The sequence below is a fragment of the Rhinatrema bivittatum genome, chromosome 1 (assembly GCF_901001135.1).
Source record: "Rhinatrema bivittatum chromosome 1, aRhiBiv1.1, whole genome shotgun sequence".
Classification (NCBI taxonomy): domain Eukaryota; kingdom Metazoa; phylum Chordata; class Amphibia; order Gymnophiona; family Rhinatrematidae; genus Rhinatrema; species Rhinatrema bivittatum.
Window position 1 is genome coordinate 740,237,158 of NC_042615.1, and position 20,098 is coordinate 740,257,255.

At 43.8% G+C, this 20,098-nt stretch overlaps 1 protein-coding gene across 3 annotated transcripts in view; it reads right to left on the reverse strand.

The window, feature by feature from the left end:
• ZNF131 (zinc finger protein 131) overlaps positions 1–16,630 on the reverse strand; it is a 232,284-nt gene extending 215,654 nt beyond the window's left edge. The window contains exon 1 of one of the 3 annotated variants that reach the window (XM_029577960.1): positions 16,442–16,630. Coding sequence is in view for 2 of the 3 variants with exons in the window: in XM_029577950.1 (XP_029433810.1) it covers positions 15,604–15,684 (81 nt within the window). In the remaining variant the exon portion in view is untranslated. Of the gene's footprint in view, positions 1–15,603; positions 15,759–16,441 lie in introns of those variants that run through there. The other 2 variants (XM_029577950.1, XM_029577970.1) reach the window with 2 other exon arrangements.
• Positions 16,631–20,098: the final 3,468 nt, after the last annotated feature.

Consider the following 20,098-nt stretch of genomic DNA (forward strand, 5'->3'; position numbering starts at 1 on the left):
GAGAGTTGGAAAATGTTGCTCTAGAGTCTAGAGTATGCACGTGTAGAATGTCAAGTCTTATGTCTTTTGGTGCACAGAGGTATTATGTTACAGCAAAAACAAGTATTGAAGTCTTGAACTGGGGTTTGCTTGGTTCAAAGCTGTTGAAATGTGTGTGGTTCTAAGAAATTCGGGCTCAGGCTACTGATATACTTTCCCACCCCTGAGAATGCAGATTATTGCTCAAAGGATTCAAAAGATATGCTGGAACACCTAGAAGGTGTTTTTGGCATTTAGACAGCTAGGAGGCCAAGTGATGGTATGGAACCCTGGAGGAAGATCCATAAGCTTTTCTCCCTATATACTGATATTTATGTAATAAGAAGTCTTGAAACTCTGCGTTAGACTTGTAAGTAGAAGTTGTATCTCATGTGTTGCCTGTGTTTATCCATGAAGAGGAATTATTGTGGATTGGACCTAGACTGGATACGTGGACTGATTTAAGCTCTACCCCAGGAATTGCCAAACTATGGCACATGTGCTATCCGTGGCATGCGGGGGCCATTTTCAGTAGCCAGCAGCAGTGGTGCAGCACTCACAACAGATGAATGGAGATGCCGACCGCCGCCACTATAGCTACAACATCAAGCAAGCAGCCCTGAGCCTCATGCATGTCATACAGGATGGTAGATACATACTTCACATCCCCCGTGCTGGCAGCAGGAGTTACATTTAACCAAGTGTCATCTCCTGCTGTCACAGGACCAGTTTACAGCTCTTATTGCGAGAACGGCCCCGCAGCAGCAGATGACAATTAGTTAAATGTGACTCCTGCTGCCACGCACTCGACAATCTGGCAAGCCACTGTAGAAGCAGACACAAAAAGAGAAGATCCAGGGGCTGCCAACATCAAACTAGTGACTGAGACCAAGCAGCCTGGCAGGTTGCTGCAGAACCCATCCCTCAGCAGACAAAGAAAGAGGGAGGACCCAGTGATCCCATCCTGCTGGCAGCTGAAGAGGCCCAGGCCAAAAGTGTGTGTGTGATCCTGTGGGTGGGTGTGTGAGCTGTTGTGTGTTATGATTCCACCCACGCCGATTCACGTGTGTGATTGCATGTGAGAGAGAGAGAGAGAGAGAGAGAGAACATCTGTGTGACTGCATGCAGGAGGGGAGAGAGAGAGAGTGCGCGTCTATGAGAGCGCATGCAGGAGGGGAGAGAGAGAGTGTGTGTCTATGAGAGTGCATGCAGGAGGGGAGAGAGAGAGTGCGTCTGTGTGACTGCATGCAGGAAGGAGAGAGCAAGTGTGTGTGATTACATGCAATAGGGAGAGAGCGTGTGTGATTGCAAGTGGGGGAGAGAGAGAGGGCAAATGTGTGTGTGAGATTGCAAGTGGGGGAGAGAGCATCTGTGATTGTATGCATGAGTGAGAGAGCGTTGTCTGTGACTGCAAGCAGGGGGCAGGGAGAGAGAGAAATGAACATGTGTGTGATTTAATGTGTGTGAGAGAGCATGTTTTTTTTTGTGATTGTAAATGGGAGGGAAAGAGAGCATGTGTGACTGTATGTGAAAGAGAGATAGCATATGTGTGTGATTGCATGAGGGGGAAGTGTGTGTGAGAGAGAGAGGAAAAGATTTGTGTGCCCCCATCCCAACTATTTTATGACAACCTCAAGGTGACTGGAAATCAAATGTTTGCAGGTATAGAGAGCAGTGTTTTTATCCTTATAAGTTTTAATTATTAGGTGGTGTTTGTTATGTTTGCTGTTTGAAAAAATATGTGCATGAGTTTTTAATTACTGGATGTTATTCTATTCATCAGCTGTTTTGAAATACTTATTCTTTTTATTGATACTGTTTTAAAATAAATGATTGATGTTTTATATTTGATTTTGTTGCTTGATGTTTTATGAGCCATGAGTTACACTGCATACAGAGGTTGGCTTGTTGAAGTTTCCAGTTCAGTTTATCTGCATGTTTCTATTTATACTTTTTTTTATGGTCACTTTATTTGGTGAGGTTCTGCATGTGTGACTGAGGTGAGATATTCTGATAGCTAGCAAATAGTTTCTGTGTAGGGATCCATAGCAGCCTGACCTGTTCTAATTTTCTAGAAGGGGGTAGATTGGTGCAGAGTGAGGGAGTGTGAGACATTTCTTCTTCTTATAATTTTGTTTTATGTGGGAAAAAAACATCAGTTTCAGTCATTTTTACATAATTCTTGAATATTTTAACTGAAAATTAATGTCAAAATGAATATTCAACAGTTGTGTGACAGGAATTTGGCAGTTCAGAGTGCAGACAGCTTCTGGCACACGAGGAGCAGAGTTACCTAACTGATTTAAACCTTGGCATACCACTTCAAAAAGGCTGCTTACTCCTGCTCTACACTAACTGTGTGTTTGCAACTTTGATTGAATTTACTTGTAGATTTGTACCTGCAGTGCATCATAAGCCAAGGAATATTTTTGTTACTCTCTTATATAATAAACCAGCACTGAGGGACCATTCCCAGCATGGTTTGCACTGCAGAGGCTTCCAACTTGATATATTAACTACTTTTTCTGTTGGTTATGCCTCTCCCTATACCCTTTGGCCCTGGTCACCACATTGAAGTTTGCAGAGCAGTGTAACAATTTATCAGGCAGACACTCATCCTAAGGTCTCTCTCCCAGTTCTTGTATACCAACCAGTCTCTCAAACCTCATACAGCTCTCCTTTGGATCTCTGCACCCCAAATGCATAACTCGGTGCTTTCTGGCATTGAATCTTAATTGCCAAGTATTCAACCACTCCTCAATCTTTCTGATCTCACTTCTCATTCTGTCTACTCCTTCAGGGGTTCCACTCTGTTGCAGATATTAGTGTCATCAGCAAAAAAACTAAAAATCTTTTACTTCCAACACCTCTGCAAAATCACTCAAAGATACTTTCAAAACCGGCCCTGGACCCAAATCATTCGGGCATTCCACTAATCATTATCTTCAACTCCAAGTGAAATCCATTTACCACTACCCTCTGACGTCTATCAGTTAATAAATTTCTAATCCAGTCCCAAGCTGCTCATTTTATCCTCTTATGTGGAACAATATCAAAAGCTTTACTGAAATACAAACACCACCCAGTGCACGCTCTTGATCTATTTCTCTAGTTACCCAATTAAAAATATTGTTAAAGTTTGTATGACACAATCTTCTTCGGGTAAAACTATGCCGTCTCTGATCCGTGCACAGCTCACTATCCTTTCCTTCAGTGGCATCTTCATTAAATTTTCCCATCACTGAGGTAAAGCTAATAAGCCTTACCAGACCAGTAGGCTCCACAACCATTGAGCTCAAGAGCGGTGGTTAAATTCCTTCATCCTGCTGGACATTCTGAAGCTCCTTCCCTGCCTCCCGGGCCTAATTGACAGTTCCCATGACAGCATGGCTAATTCAGCCCTGCTATTGACAGGGGGAAAAAATCTGCCTTTCCAGCACTAACTTCACTGAGTATAAGCCCTAATTGCAGGTGGAACTTGCCTTCTTTGCTTGCTGAAAATCTACTTGATCTCTCTCCAGGCCCCACAGATCACTCATTTTTAAAGGTAATTCCAGGATTTTTTTTTCTTGTGTGCTCTTCTTTTAGCCAGCAAGCTTTACTTCTATGCTCTTGTGAATACTTCTAAGTGCAATACTTTGCCTCCAATTTTCTTCTTTGGCAGGCACCACAACTAACTTTCTTTCACAGTACTTCCTGGTGACTGGGTTTTCTTCTATGCCTTGCAAAGAGAAAAGAAATCACCATCCTGATACCATATGAGAGGATGACTGAGCCAGTCTTGTAGACTGAAGCCAGAACCACATTGACTCCAGCTTTTTCTCATGCAATTTCAACTTTTATTATTATAACCAGCAAAACAACATAACAGTAGACTGCCTATCTTTGCAGTGTACTCAACACAACTTCATAGAGAGGGCTAGGAGCTCCTATTCCTGGAGAATAGGCTCACAGTATTATTCCCCTCCTAGCAGGATCCTGCCCTCAGAGCTCTATCCCCCTGTCGGATTTAAGGTGGACCAGGCTAAATGCCTGGTCCACAAAGGATAAAGAGGGAAAATAAGACCACTCCTTCACAAGCTATTATAAAGACAACAAATCTGTGTGTTAGATAAGTAAACAAAAAATAACTTGAAAAAGAAATAGATTTGTTTCTCAAAGGAGGTGGCTAAAAGAAAAAAAATAAAGGCAAAAAGAACACAGGGAAGAAATCCTGGTGAAACAGAGAGGCAAAGAAGGAAATCAAGAAAGCAAAAGGTCAAGTGCAAAAAAGGATAGCCAAAGAGGTAAAGCAAGGTGACAAGACATTTTTCAGTTGAATAAGAGAAAAAAACCCAGGAAGGCACGAGGTGGTATAGTAAAATTGAAAGTTGACACAAAGTAATGAATGGAGCACGATTAAGAAACAGGAATTGTAAGATAGAATAATTAGATGGATGGGCAGAATAGATGGGCCATACGGTCTTTTTCTGCCATCATGTTTTTATGTTTCTATGGCAGAAATAGTAAACAAGTACTTCAATTCTGTGTTCACTAAAGAAATCCCTGGAGAAGACCATTGCTTGTTGACAAGACCAATGAATGGGAGTGAGGAGGAAGCAACATTATTTACAGAAGAGAATGTATGGGAAGAGCTTTGAAAACTCAAAGTAGAAAAGGCCATGGAGTCAGATAAAGTACATCCCAGGATACTAAAGGCGCTCAGAGAAGTGCTGACGGATCTGCTGAAAGATCTGTTCCAGATCCCTGGAAATGGGAGTGGTGCCACAAGATTGAAGAATAGCTGTTGTGGTCCTACTTTATAAAAGTGTTAGCAGAGAGGAGGCTGGAAACTACAGACTGGTTAGCCTTACCTTGGTGGGAAAATTAATGGAAACCTCGGCTGATGGTAAGAATAGCAAACTATGTACAATCCAGTGGGTTGCAGGACCTGAGACAGCATGGATTCGCCAGGGGAAGGACCTGTCACACAAATCTGATTGATGTTTTTGATTGGGTGAGAAATGAATCAAGGAAAAGTGCTTAATGCGATTTACTTAGATTTCAGCAAAGCTTTTGTTATACACTTTGGACACTATCTTTGGAAGTAGCAGAATCCAAAATTCTATAAATAAATAAAAATAAACAGGAAGCTCATGAATAAAATGAGAAGCTTAGGCGTGGGTGCCAAGGTGGTAGCATAGATTACAAACTGGTTGACTCACACGAGACAGCGGATAATGGAACTACTCTGATGAGACAGAGTTAAGTGGTGTGCCAGAAGGATCGGTTTTGGGACCAGTTCTGTTCAATACCTTTGTAACCGACATTGCAGAAGGGATAGAAGGTAAAAGCAAGTTTGCTTACCGTAAACGGTGTTTCCGTAGATAGCAGGATGAATTAGCCATGCTGTCATGGGAACTATCAGGCCCGGGAGGCGGAGCTTCCAGAGAGAAATACAGAGCTTTGCTCTGTGCGGCTGTACGTGAGTTCCCGCGCAGGAAAGAGATCTCTCCTCAGTCTATGATTAAGCAGTAGATGAATGTGAAGAACATTACGTCGACTATCCAGGGAGGTGGGTGGGTCAGCATGGCTAATTCATCCTGTTATTTACGGAAACACCGTTTACGGTAAGCAAACTTGCTTTTTCTCGTTGATAGCAAGGCTGAATTAGCCATGCTGTCATGGGAGTCCATAGCTCCCTATCACGCAGCATGAATTTTCTTTTTTTTGCATAAGTGGATTGTGGTGGAAAGTCGACTAGTCCTTAAGATATTCCAGAATGAAGTATTGTTTTACCCATCCTGGCATCGTCAGATGATTGTTGGTCTAGACAGTAATGAAATGTGAAGGTATGAAGAGATGACCATGTAGCCGCTTTACAAAAGTCAATGGGCTGTATGTTTCTCAGATGAGCTATGGAAGTTGCCATTGCTCGTACTTGATGAGTACGTGGTTGCGATGTAAGAGATATGTTCCGTTTGTCGTAGCAAAATTGGATACATTGCGCAATCCAGCTGGAAATCGTTTGTTTAGTTACCAGGATTCCCAGAGCATTAGGGTTAAAGGAGACAAATAACTATGAAGCTCTTGTTTGTGAGTGTGTCCTTTCTTTATAATATGCTAGGGCACGTTTACAGTCCAATGTATGTAGTGTACGTTCCCTGTCATTGTGATAAGGTTTAGGAAAGAATGTGGGAAGTTCTATGGATTAGCTGAGGTGGAATTGAGAAACCACCTTTGGCAGAAATGATGGATGAGGTCGGAGGACAATTTTATGATGGTAAAATTGTAGATAGGGACTATAATGTACCAAGGCTTGCAACTCACTAACTCTGCGCGCAGAGGATATTGCTACCAGGAACACCACCTTCCATGTCATGTATTTAATGTAGGCTGAGTCCAACGGTTCGAATGGTGATAGCATAAGTTGTGGCACATTTAAAACTAATCGGAGAAAGTACTTTTTTACTCAACGCACAATTAAACTCTGGAATTTTTTGCCAGAGGATGTGGTTAGTGCAGTTAGTATAGCTGTGTTTAAAAAAAGGCTTGGATAAGTTCTTGGAGGAGAAGTCCATTACCTGCTATTAATTAAGTTGACTTAGAAAATAGCCACTGCTATTACTAGCAACGGTAACATGGAATAGACTTAATTTTTTGGGTACTTGCCAGGTTCTTATGGCCTGGATTGGCCACTGTTGGAAACAGGATGCTGGGCTTGATGGACCCTTGGTCTGACCCAGTATGGCATGTTCTTATGTTCCAATATTATGTTTAGGTTCCATGGAACTGGAGGTTTGGATATGGGAGATCGAACCTTCGTAAGGCCCTTGATGAAACGAGAGAGACTAGAGAGTGGTGTGAAATAGGTTGGCCGCAATGTGGCCTGTGATAGGCCGAAATGGCGCTGAGATGAACCCGAACCGATGCAGTTGCTAGGCCATCCTTGTACAAAGTGTGAAGGTAATCTAGCAGAATCTCTGGTGAACAATCTAAGGGATGAAGGCCCTTATTCGAGCACCATGCTGAATAGCGATTCCACTTGAAGTGATAATTTCGTCTGGTGGACAGTTTTCTGGATTCGATTATTATCTGTTGTGCCTCAATGGAGATGCCCTGTTCCTCTAGGAGGAGCCATTCAAGTGAAGGGAAGAGTGCATCGGATGCAGGAGAGTTCCTTTCTCCTGTGTTAGGAGATCTGGTTGATCCGATAAGAGAATTGGATCTTCTATGGAAAGATTTAGTAGGTAAGTGTACCACGGTTGCCTTGGCCACGCTGGAGCTATCAGTATCAGTTGTGCCGCATCTTGTATGCATTTTTGAATTGTTCTTGTTATGAGAAGTATCGGGGGGAATGCATAAAGCAGTCCTTCCCGCCAAGTGAGGAGGAACGCATCCTGTGCCATTCTCTGAGGGCTTAGCCAGATCGAACAGAAGCGAGGTACCTGTGCGTTTTCTTCTGTGGCAAAGAGATCCATCGTTGGTACTCCCCATCGTGCAAAGATGCCTTGTGCTATCTGGTGGTTGAGGGACCATTTGTGAGGGTAGAAAATTCTGCTGAGTCTGTCTGCCCGGGTGTTGATGACTCCAGCAAGATATGTCGCTTGTAGCTGTATGGCGTGTCTGTGTGCATTCTCGTAGATGAGAAGGGTCTCTCTGCAAAGGGACCATGAACCGGACCCTCGTTTGTTGATGTAAAACATTGCCACTTAATTGACCGTATAGATCATTAAACTTCGACCCCGCAGATGTGGTAGAAAAGCTTGTATTGCATTTCAAAAAGCTCTGAGTTCTAAGAGATTTATTTGAAGATTCTTTTCGTGTGGTGACGATAGACCCTGTCTTTGTAAGTGGTCGAGATGCACTCCCCATCCCTTGCGTGAGGCATCCGTTGTAAGCACTGTGTTGTGCGGCGGAGTGGTGAAAGGAGCTCCCTTGGTGAGCGTGGTCCTGTTGAGCCACCAGGTGATGTCTTTTGACATTTCCGCTGTGAGTGTCACTCTGAACCGAAGTGGTTGGGAGTGTTGATTCCACTGTCATTTTAAACCCCATTGAAGTCGTCTCATATGCAATCTGGTATTGGGAACTGTGTGAATGGCTGCTGCCATGTGTCCCAGTACTGTGAAGATTTGACGAGCTGAAGGACGTTGTGACATTCTAAGGGAATGTAAGAGGCGAATCATTTCCCGTCACCTGTCCTCCAGCAGGAAAGTTCGTTTGCAAGTGGTATCCAGTCGTGCTCCTATGAACTGTAAGATCTGTGTAGGGGTTAAGATCGACTTCAGGAAGTTGACGACTAAGCCCAATTGATCCAGAGTCGTGATTAATTGGTTTAGGTGTGTTAATAGAATTGTGGGATTCAATGCTACTAGGAGCCAATCGTCGAGGTATGGAAATATCCTCATTCCCTGCTGCCGAAGGAATGCCATCACCACTGCCATACACTTTGTGAAAACCCTGGGGGCCGATAATAGGCCAAAGGGAAGAACTGTATATTGGTAATGATTGTTCTGGAATTGGAACGATAGGTAACGTCATGAGGACGGGTGTATGGGGATGTGCATGTAGGCATCCTTCAAGTCTATGGAGCACATTCAATCGTTGGGTTGGAGAAGTGGAAGAATGGACTTCAAGGATACCATTTTGAATTTTTCCTTCACTATATACTTGTTCAATTCCCGAAGGTCCAGTATTGGATGTAAACCACCTGATTTCTTGGGAATTAGGAAGTATGGGGAATAAAACCCCTTGTTGCGGGCCACATGGGAATGGTTTGTATGGCCCATTGGTGGAGTAATGACGCTATTTCCGTCGCTAACTGAGGTTGATGGAGTTTGGGACCCCCTGCTGATAAATGTGGTAGGGAGGGTTTTCCCAGAAAATGAAGTTGATATCCATTTAGTATGATGTCCAGAACCCAACGGTCGGAGGTCAGGTTTTCCCAATTCGTGAAGCATGCTGTGAGACGTCCTGGTGGATGGAGCTGTGGTGATGGAGAAGGAATCCTTAAAAAGACTGTGATGGTTTAGCCTGAGTTGTCGGTTGTTGATTCTGGTTTCGATTAGTTCTCTGGTGTCCCCTTCCTCTTTGAAGTTGCTGGTGTTGCACTTGTTGCTGCGGTTGGTAAGGAGGGAGCCGATAGGAAGAGTAGGACCAGAAGGGCCTACGGGAATACATTTGTCTACGTCCTCCCGAGAAGTAGCGTCTTGGTGCGCTGTACGCAGGAGGAGCAGTCAACGACTGTACTGCAACCGACTGTTCCTTGAGATTGGATACTGTCTCTTGAAATCGCGGACTGAATAAACTGTCCCCTTTGCATGGCAAATTGGCGAGCTTTGCATGCACGTCTTCTCGAATCGCACTAGATCTCAGCCATGCCATACGACAAGCCGCATTGGCCGTTACAGATGATCTAGTAGTGGTCTCAAAGGCCTCATACACTGTTCTAAGTAAGTGTCGAATGCCTTCTTCAATATCCTGTATTGGTTTGGATGTGGCTGGATCCGGGAGTTCTGCGGTAAATAGTTGACCTTTAATCGCTTGCACGCACTCGAACAGATATTGGACAATATAAAACTGGTGTTGGTGGATGCGAGCTGATAACATGGCAGACTGAAATGTTTTCCTTGCGAATTCATCCAATGCCCGATAATCCTTTCCTGGGGGTGCAGAGGCATGTAACTTGGTTTTCTTATCCTTCTGCATGGCTGATTCCACCACGATGGAGGTGTGTGGAAGCTGTGGCAAGGAGTACAACGGGGATTGTTTCATACGATACTTTAAATCTGTCTTGCGAGACACCAATGCATTAGTATATGGTGTTTCCCATGATTTTTCTAAAACCGAGTCAAGAACCTTGTGTGAGGGTAATGCACATTTAAAACTAATCGGAGAAAGTTCTTTTTTACTCAACGCACAATTAAACTCTGGAATTTGTTGCCAGAGAATGTGGTTCGTGCAGTTAGTATAGCTGTGTTTAAAAAAGGATTGGATAAGTTCTTGGAGGAGAAGTCCATTACCTGCTATTAAGTTCACTTAGAGAATAGCCACTGCCATTAGCAATGGTTACATGGAATAGACTTAGTTTTTGGGTACTTGCCAGGTTCTTGTGGCCTGGATTGGCCACTGTTGGAAACAGGATGCTGGGCTTGATGGACCCTTGGTCTGACCCAGTATGGCATTTTCTTATGTTCTTATGTTAGTTCTGCTGGTAAGTCAAAGATCTTCAAAAGTTCTAGTGTTTCAGCACTCGGGTCCGGTATCTTTTGAACGTCTACATGTAAAATGGAACCCACCTTTTCTAAACATTTCGGGTAGGATAAGTCCTCTGGAGGCGAATAGGGCTCTGGAAGTTCGTCCGGTGCCTCCGAAAGATATCCCATGGAAGTATCCGGCGACGAACAAGGGGAGTCTGGTCGGGTCGGAGAAGGCAGTATGGGATCCATTGGTTTTGGACTGGCCGGTGGAACTACTGGAGTAGGCTCCGGCGACGGTTCCCATGATGAACGTTTGGAATGTATGGAATCTTCCTTCGGGGACGGAGGAAGGGTGAATGTGTTTTGTAATGTACTGAAAAATCCAGGCAGTGCTTCCGAGAGTTGAGAAAAAGCTTGTTGTGTGTCATGAGGCTTTGGAGGTTTTGACACTCCTTGTCCATGTTTTAGGAGAAGAGCCGCAGACAGGATGTCCGAGTTGTCATCACGTCTCGAATGTTTCTGTGGACGCAAGTCGTGCGTTATCTTACGTTTCTTAGTAAAGGGTTTCTGTAGTACTTGTGTTTTCTTTCTGTGTGTAGACACAGATGATAAATCTGAATAGACTTGTGATTCCGCAGATGATGATTTGAATGTGATGTTACCGGTATGAGCTCTTCATCGGATGTTAGTTGATGAACTGGTTCCTGTATGGGTATTGGCGATTGAGATGGTCGAGAAACCTGAGAGCTCACTGAAGAAGAACTATATTGTGGTGGAACAGTCGGCCAAGGCATAATAGCTGTTGAAAGTACTCTGGGAATAGGGCGTCTAGTCTCCCGTGGGAGATTGATCCCAGTCTCTTTCGTAGCAGAGGCCACTTGATGATCTGCTGTCTTTAGAGGTCTGGGCAGTGTCCTGTCCGATATGTTCGAAGAGACCACCGAATGCGATGACTTCCGATGGTGTGTGCCTTCGGTGCTTTCTGTGGCTTTTTGCGTCAAGCCCGCTTCAATTAGGGGGTGATGCTTCGACGGTGCGGAGTACGTCTTCTTTGCGTCGTGTGTCGACGCATGCGTCGGTTGCTCGGCATGCCTCGGTTTTGCGCCGTGCGCCGATGGGGATGTGTCGTGCGTCAACCGTTGGTTTGGGTCGGCGCCGTGTTTCCTGTCCTGTGTCATAGATTTCTTTAGCGGCGCAGGCGTCGACGGAGTCTGCATCAATGTAACTGGTCTAGACCCCGATGCATCTGAACGTCCAAGGCTCCGCGATTGCTTAAGTTTCTCATGCCTGTGCTTGGGATGTTTTGAGGAGCTTCTGCTCGACCCTGATCGGGTAATCGTGGTGTCCTATGGGAATCTCGACCCTTACGGGTTCTCCCTTCATCAACGCCAGGCCTGGAGGACGAAATATCCACTGACGCAGCTCGTCTTACCTTCGGGCCCGAAGGCTTCGACGGGCCTGGGGAAGAGTGTGACTCAGATGGCGGAGCTGAAGTGCCCACAGTTCGAAGTTGTTCCAGTTTAAGCGCTCTTTGTCTATGGGCCCTGGGCGTCAATCGGCCACAATATTCGCAGTCGCGTTGATTGTGGTCAGGGCCCAGGCATCTATAGCATTTACAGGGCTTGAAGCCCGACGGCTTTGGGGCCGATTTTTTTCGAGAAGAGAAGCTCCGCGTGCGTTCCCACGCACAGAAAGAAACAGACTGAGGAGAGATCTCTTTCCTGTGCGGGAACTCTCGCGCAGCCGCACAGAACAAAGCTCTGTATTTCTCTTTGGACACTCCGCCTCCCGGACCTGATAGACAGTTCCCATGACAGCATGGCTAATTCAGCCCTGCTATCAACGGGAAAAGTTTGTCTATTTGTGGATAATACTAAGATCTGCAACAGATTGGACATGCCTGAAGGAATAGAGAAAATGAAAATGATTTAAGAAAGCTTGAAGAGTGTTTGAAGATTTGGCAGCTGGGATTCAATGTCAAAAAGGGCAGAATCATGCATGTAGGGTACAGTAATACGTATGTGATGGGGGCGAAAAACGAATGTGCACACATCGGGAGAGAGACCTGAAGGTTATATGGAGAAAGGTGAATAATGGAGTGCCCCAGAGATCTGTTCTGAGACCACTGTTTTTCAATAAATTTATAAATAACTGGAAATGGAAACAACTGAGGTGATCAAATTTGCTGATGAAACAAAATTATTCAAAGTTGTTAAATCACAAGAGGATTGTTAGAAATTGCAAGAGGACCTTGCAAAACTGGGAATGCAAACAGTAAATGAAATATAATGTAGACAAGTGCAAAGTGATGCATTTAGGGAAGAGTAACCCAAATTATAGCTACACAATGCAAGGTTTTACATTAGGAGTCACCATTCAGGAAAAGGATCTAGGTGCCATCGTTGATAATCTTTTGCTCAGTATGCAGCATCAACCAAGAAAGCAAATAGAATGCAAGGGGATATTAAGAAAAGAAATGGAGAATGAAACCGAGAATATCATGCCTCTGTATTCCTCCATGGTGCAACCTTATCTTGAGTATTGTGTGAATTTCTGGTCACTATATCTTTAAAAAGATATAGCAGAATTAAAAAAGGTTCAAAGAAGGGCAACCAAATGATAAAGGGGATGGAACAATTCCTCTATGAGGAAAGATTATACAGATTAAGATTCTTCAGCTTGGAGAAGAGATGTCTGAGGGGAGACTTGATATAGATTTATAAAATAATGAGTTGAATGGAATGAGTAAACATTAATCAGTTGTTTACTCTTTCAAAAAGTACAGAGACTAGAGGACAAAATTAAATTACTAGGTAATACATTTAAAACAAATAAAAATAATAATTGTATTTTATTAAAAGCATAATTAAGCTCTGGAATTAGCTGCCAGAGGATGTGGTGAAAGCTATTAGTGTATCTGCATTTAAAAATGGTTTGAACAAGTTCCTAGAAATCCATAAACCACTGTTAAGGTGGAGTTGCAGATATCCACTGCTTATAATTGGGATAAGCAACTTGGAATCTCTCTACCCTTAGGATCCTGACAAGTACTTATGACATGGATTGGCCAGGATACTGGATTGGAAACAGGATACTGGTCTTGATGGACCCTTGGTTTGACCCAGTATGGCAAGTCTTATGTTCTTATGTCTGGCGATCTGAAGGCAGCAAAGCAGTGTGACAAGGTGATAGATAAAGCCAAAAGAATCCCAGGCTGCTTAGAAAGTGGAATAACTAGTAAGAAAAAATGTCTTTTGTGAGCCCTCACCTTGAGTACTGTGTTCAGTTCTGAAGACCGTATGTCAAAAAGGATAGAGAGAGAATGAAATCGGTCCAGAGAAGAGAGACTAAAATGGTGTGGGGTCTGTATTAGAAGGACTTGTGAGAACAGGCTGAAGAATCTAAATATATATATTGTATATCTTGGAAAAAAGGAAGTGCAGGGGAGATATAATACAGACCTTCAAATATCTGAAAGGTTTTAATGACACAAAAACTTCAAACCTTTTCCGTTGGAAAGAAAACTGTAGAGCCAGAGGTCAAAAAATGAAACTCCAAGGGAGATGACTCAAAACCAACATCAGGAAATATTTCTTCACAGAGAGCTGGTGGATGCCTGGAACACCCTCCTGGAAGAGGTGATGAGGACAAAACAGTAAATGAATTCAAATGGGCATGGGATAAACACTGTGGATCCCTAGAAACTGGAAATGAAGAAAAGGGAGCAAGGGAGTAGCTTGCACAGAATGGGCCAGATATTCGGAATTACGCGAGTGCGTAGATTTGTGCGTGTAACCCGGCACACAAATCTACGCCCGATTTTATAACATGCGCGTGCAACCGCACGCGCATGTTATAAAATCCGGGGTCGGCGCGCGCAAGGGGGTGCACACGCCGAGCCCTAGAGGAGCCCAGATGGCTTTCCCCGTTCCCTTCGAGGCCGAAATCGGAGCGGCCTCGGAGGGAACTTTCCTTCCGCCCCCCCCCCCCCACCTTCCCCTATCTAACCCGCACCCCAGCCCTACCTAAATCCCCCCCCCCCCAGGCCTACCTAAATCCTCCTTTGTTGTCTTAGTTACACCTGCCCTGGACCGGCGCCCCACCCCTTTTTCAAAGCCCTGGGACATACATGTGTTGCTGAGCCTATGCAAAATAGGCTCAGCGCGCGCAGGGGCACTTTCTTGGGGTTATGCGCGAAAATTACGCGTGTAACCCTTTGAATATCTGCCCCAATATCAGTTACAACCCCTAACAGAAGGCATGGTGGTAACCCACATGGATTGGCAGTCACTATCCTTAAGAGAAGGTATGGGAGTAACTTGCATGGAGTGGCAGTCACAACTCTTAACAAAAGGCATGGGGGCAACCTGCATAGACCTGCAGTTACAACCATAAGCAGCTTGCTGAGCAGACTAGATTGACCATTCGATCTTTAAAATTTATCATATTGGGTCAGGCCAAAAGTACATCAAGCCCAGTATCTTATTACCAACAGTGGCCAATCCAGGTCACAAGTAGACTAATTCGAACTCTCCCCTGATTTAACTTTCTGGTCACCCAGTCAAAGAAAATGAGTAGATTTGACTGACAAGATCAATCTTGATTCTTGTAATCCACTGGATTCCAAAAACTGCATTTTCCTTTGTTTTAGTCATGATTCCATTATTTTACTCACCACAAAGGACAGACTAGCCAACCTTTATGTTTCAGACTCCTTCTTACTTCCACTTTTGTGAAGGAGAAACACTTACCATAGGACTCCAGTCCTTTGGAATCACTCCTCACTCTAAAGAAATATTAGAAAGTTCAGACAGCAGAGCTGACAGTTTTCTTTAATACCCTCGGATATATTCCATACAGCCTCATTATTTTAACTACTTTTAGGTTTGCTAGCTCCTTTCTAGCACAGTCTTAAAAATTGTTTGAAGTCTACTTCACTTCCATTTCTATTTGTGCCTGTTTTCTGTGGTCCTATGTCAAGCTCTTTCTTAGTGAAAACTGAACAGAAATACTTGTTAAGCAATACTTTATAAACACCTTATTGCTGCCATCCAACACACTGGAGACAGGCTGACAAAATCAAAGCAGGAGGATTAAACCTCTCCTTTAAAAAAAAAAAAAGTAACTGGTAAAGAGTATACCAGGCCATAGGGGGGGATCAGCTGCAGAAATCACAGATCTCTATATTTTTCAAAGGTTAGCTGTGAAGTTGGATTTTATTTCAGGTATTGCATCTGCAGCGCCTGCATAAATAACATCAGTAACCTAAAGTAATCAATGTGATTTAAACGTGTGTAAGTCACTTCTATTAAAAAAAAATATATAAAATACTATCATAGAAAACATTTGATAATTCAAAAAGAAAGTTCCATTCTGCTAACCAAATGAGAAAAACTAAATAACAAACCAGTGCAAGCCAGCAATATCCAATGCCACCTAATGCCAGATGACATTCACAGTATGCAATATCCGAGTATGTATTCCCCATTTAGAGTCCACCTCTGACGTCACTGCACAGTTGCAGTGGTCTCTAGAAAGCTAATGCTATCGGACGAACGGGATGGGGTAGCCCCTTTCCTCAGCAGACCGAGTCATGAGCCTAGCCCCTCTAATTTCCTTCAGGAGTCCAATTAGCGCGCGGGCTGGCCCTAGTATCACACTTTCTCACGCCTTAGAGTCCTTCATACGCTACTAGCCGCATGTCTCCCCGCCCCCTCACAAACGATATGTCAAAATACCAAACGTCAATCATAATCTGAATGAACCCGCCCCTTGGGCGAAAAGAATACAACACTAACTGTCAATCAAGTATGCGCTAGCCAATGACTGCTGAGGAGGGCGGATCCAATCGCTCTAGTGTGAGAATACGGGCCTATAAGCGGACTTTCACGGTGGGAGAAGGAACCGGAAGGCCCAGGATCTCGAATATTTACTAGAGGACGAGGCAGAACTAGGAATAACTGGAGCGCCAGTATCACTTCGTGGCAAAAACCCAGGTACAATGCGGAAGAAAGAAGCTATTGTTTTTTTTTTCCAGAGGCAGCAGGTGATGGCGGGCGAAGCCCAAAGGGGAATGATCGCGGGATCCAGAGCTCTGCGATAGACAACCGTTATTACGTCATCAAATCGCGCATTAAATTTGTCTTTTTAATAACGGATTTTTGGCTTGAAACGGTTGGGAACAAGCCCGCGGGCGGCTACTCGTTGGAAAATATTCACGTGGCGAAGTAAAGCTGGACACTTACCAGCGCTGCTCGTCCTCCCAGTGTTTGCTTCCCTTGGCCTCTTCTTCCTTCTCTCGATGTCTGGAAAGGGCGGGCGCTGTAAAATCTCGACTCGGATTCCCAGTGTGCCCCTTTCAGGAAGTGACGTCAACGGTTGTCTGCCACCCGCGCGACAGTGGGAGGAGGGGCGAGTTGGGAGATCTGTCCTTGGGAACAGAGTCGGTTGTAATTGCTCTAATAATCTTTGAAATTAATTGAGAGGTATAAAAGGGTAAAATAAGTTCGCCAAAAAAGAGCTAGTCGCCTTTTCCGAAAAAGAAAATCTGCAGTTAGGTAACTTAATCTCTTACAATAAGAAGTAATGTCTAGCATTTTAGTTAATTTTGGAAACTTTTTGTTTTAACTTGTATGGAAAATATTTGTCCCAAGCATTTTTTGTTTTGTTTTTGGAAATGGGCCTGACGCTTTCCTCCAGCTCCTTTTGGGCTTCCAGTTCAATAGGAGCCTTGGCTGAGATCCAACATTGTTGGCCTTCATGCAGGAATAAATGGTACTATTTCTCCCCCCCCCCCCCCCCCCCCCCCCCCCCCCATATTTTATATCTCTTCCTAGCAGTCATGATCCTTAATCCAGCCAATAGGTGTTGCCATTGCACAATATTTGGGATGCCCTCCTAGGTGCTGTGAACGCTGCTTCTGCTGTATCTGATTAGTGTGAAAAGCAAAAGTCATGATGGCTTGGGATTTGAACTCTGGCTGTCTACATGATCCTGTCTCATTTCTTTTGAATTTCTGATATTGTTTTTGCCTGCTCCATTTGCATTGGGAGGCGCTTCCATGTGTTTATAGCATCCTGCATTGAACTGCTTTGAAGAACATAAGTTGCCATACTGGGTCAGACCAAGAATCCATCCTGTTTCCAATAGTGGCCAATCCAGGTTACAAATACCCAAACATTAAATAGATCAGATCCCTTGCTACAAATTTAGAACTTAATTGTGCGTTCAGTGATTTGTTTTAAACGCGCTACTTGCTAACTTCATGAAGTCCCCCTAGTCCTTCTATTATATGAAAGAGATTCACATTTACCTGTTCTAGTCCTTGTGATTTTATCTCTATCATTATTTCAAAATCTTCCATGTCTGTCTGTGCAGTCTTATGTCATGATCCCTGTTTCTAGAACTTCCTTTGCTTTGGAAAATGCTCACTATATAATCTATGCATGTTTAGAATCAGAGGTATTAAAAAGGTGTTTTTGTTTTTGTTCTCTTCCCCCCCCCCCCCCTTTCATGTTGCTGGAGAAAATTAGTAGATCTAGCCTTTAGTCTATTGTCATAAGACTTGTGAAACAGACTACCATTTCGGTAGTTCAGTTATACTGCATAGTAATTCAGATCAGATCTTGCCAACAATGAAAAAAATTATCAGAGGAAGTGGTAAAGACTAAAACTGAAGGATTTCAAAGGGGCATGGGATAAACACTGTGGATCCCTAAAGGCTAGAGGATGGGAATAAATAAAGCTTAACCAGCACGGAGCAGTAGTTACTTAACAATTTCCCTTTCCTTAAGGTGGATGGATGGATTCAGAACCAGTAGGTTATGCCCCTCATCCAGCAGATGGAGATGGAGCGAACTGACATCATAGTATATTTACTCCTGCAGTGACATCAGCCTGCCAGTATTCTCTTCAAAGGCAACTGTAACCAGACTAGCAAAAATCTTGATTATTGAAATGGTTATATGTTTTTTACTCAGCCAACATGAAACACTGAGCTTAAACAAGAAGCTCACTAACACTAGTCTAGGGACTGGATGAACACTTACCAGTAATCCCCTAGAACATGTAGCTACACAGAAGGACCATCACACACTCATGTGGCAGCTAAGGAAGGGAAGCTGAATCCATCTATCCACCTTAAGGAAACTTATCAGATAAGTAGTAACTCCACATTTCCTAGCATGTGGATAGATGGCTTCAGGACCAATGAGCTGTACCCAAGTTACTCCAGAACAGGATGAGAGGCTGCCCAAGGTCTTGTCAACACCACATGTGCTAAGGCTGTGTCCTCCCGGGCCTGCACATCCTGTTGATAATATCTGGAAAAGGTGTGTAAGGAGGACCACATCACAGCTCGGCAAATGTCAACAGGAGGAAACAGTCTAGCCTCCACCCATAACACTGCCTGAGCCCTAGTGGAATGAGCCCTAACCTGAGTAGGCAATGACCACCTCTTTAATCCAGCAAGCTATTGTACCCCGCAAAGCTGGTTCACCCTGTTTATCTCCATCACAAAGGACAAACTGGAAATCTGTCTTTCAGAAAGGTTTAGAAACCTCCAGATACCTCACGACATGTCCCTTGACAACCAAGGGACGCAAAAGGCGATATTGTTCCCACAGTAGACGAGGATTGGAAGGCTCATCTGCATACTGCTGAGGTCACAGCAAGCGATCCAAGGTTTGAACTCCACAGCACCAGCTTCCAGAGGCCCCGCACTCATTGCAGTAGAAGAGGACTGGAAGCGTTCTCAAACTCTTCAATTCTTTGAGTGAAGATCAACTTAATGGTGATTAAAGAGGATTGTTAAGTATAGCTTTTGGATAATTTTGGACTTAAAAAAGTTTGAAGAAAGGTGAAATAGTGTGATATTTTTTAGAGTTTGTGTGTGTCTGAGATAATAAGCAACGTGAGTCCACAACAAACCGAGCACAGCTAGCACTCTAAATCCAAATCACACACCAAGAATGAGTGCTAGGTAAAGGGTTACACAGTCTAGAAGTTCCAAGGGATTTAAATCCAAGAAGGTTCTTTATTTTAAATCGGCAACTCCACTGTATAGAACAACCATGTTCTCAAAAGGAAGGGTCCCCCGACACGGACCCGTGTTTCGCCAAAGGCTGCATCGGGAGGGACACACAGTAAGTCTTAACGAACACTATAAACAAAAAACATTAAGAAAGGACTGTGTTAAGGAAAAACGCCAATGCCGTACAACATTAGATTATAGAAATGCATGCAATTCTTACCTGTATCAAATTTGCAAAGTTACATGGCAGGGAGCGCACTTCATAAAATTAAACACAGACCTTTAAACATACAGAAAAGGCGCCAAAACATTCATGGACCAATCAGCTGAGGAGATGACCTACCAATCGGGACAGAGAACTCTCATCCAATCAAAATCAGGTAAAATGGACCCACTCTATTTCCTTATTTAAACCTCCAGGGGAAACAGTGTTGAGGCGGTATATCCAACGTTGCTCACAGCGGATCAAAATAACCACCTCTAGGGAGAGTGGGTACTATTTCCAAGATAAAAATGAATAAATCACACTGTATGTGACAAGGCAATCCAATGGTCAACAAGGGGAGCCAAGGCTCGAGAGTGTTTAATGTTGGATTGGTGCTCTATGATTCTAGTCCTAATCTGCCTCCTAGTCTTCCCCACATACAGTTTGTCACAGGGGCAGAGTATGGCATAAATAACTCCTTTAGAGTTACCATAGAGCATAAAATCTTTTCCTGAGCCAGGATTGGTAAAACAAGATAGTGTCGAGGTGTGTTTGCACACAGAGCAATTTCCACACGGTTTATGAATGCCTGGCGTGTGACTAGACAGCTGTTGAGAAGTGAAATCAGAACGGGTTAGAACGTCCCGCAGATTCCTACCCCTGCGA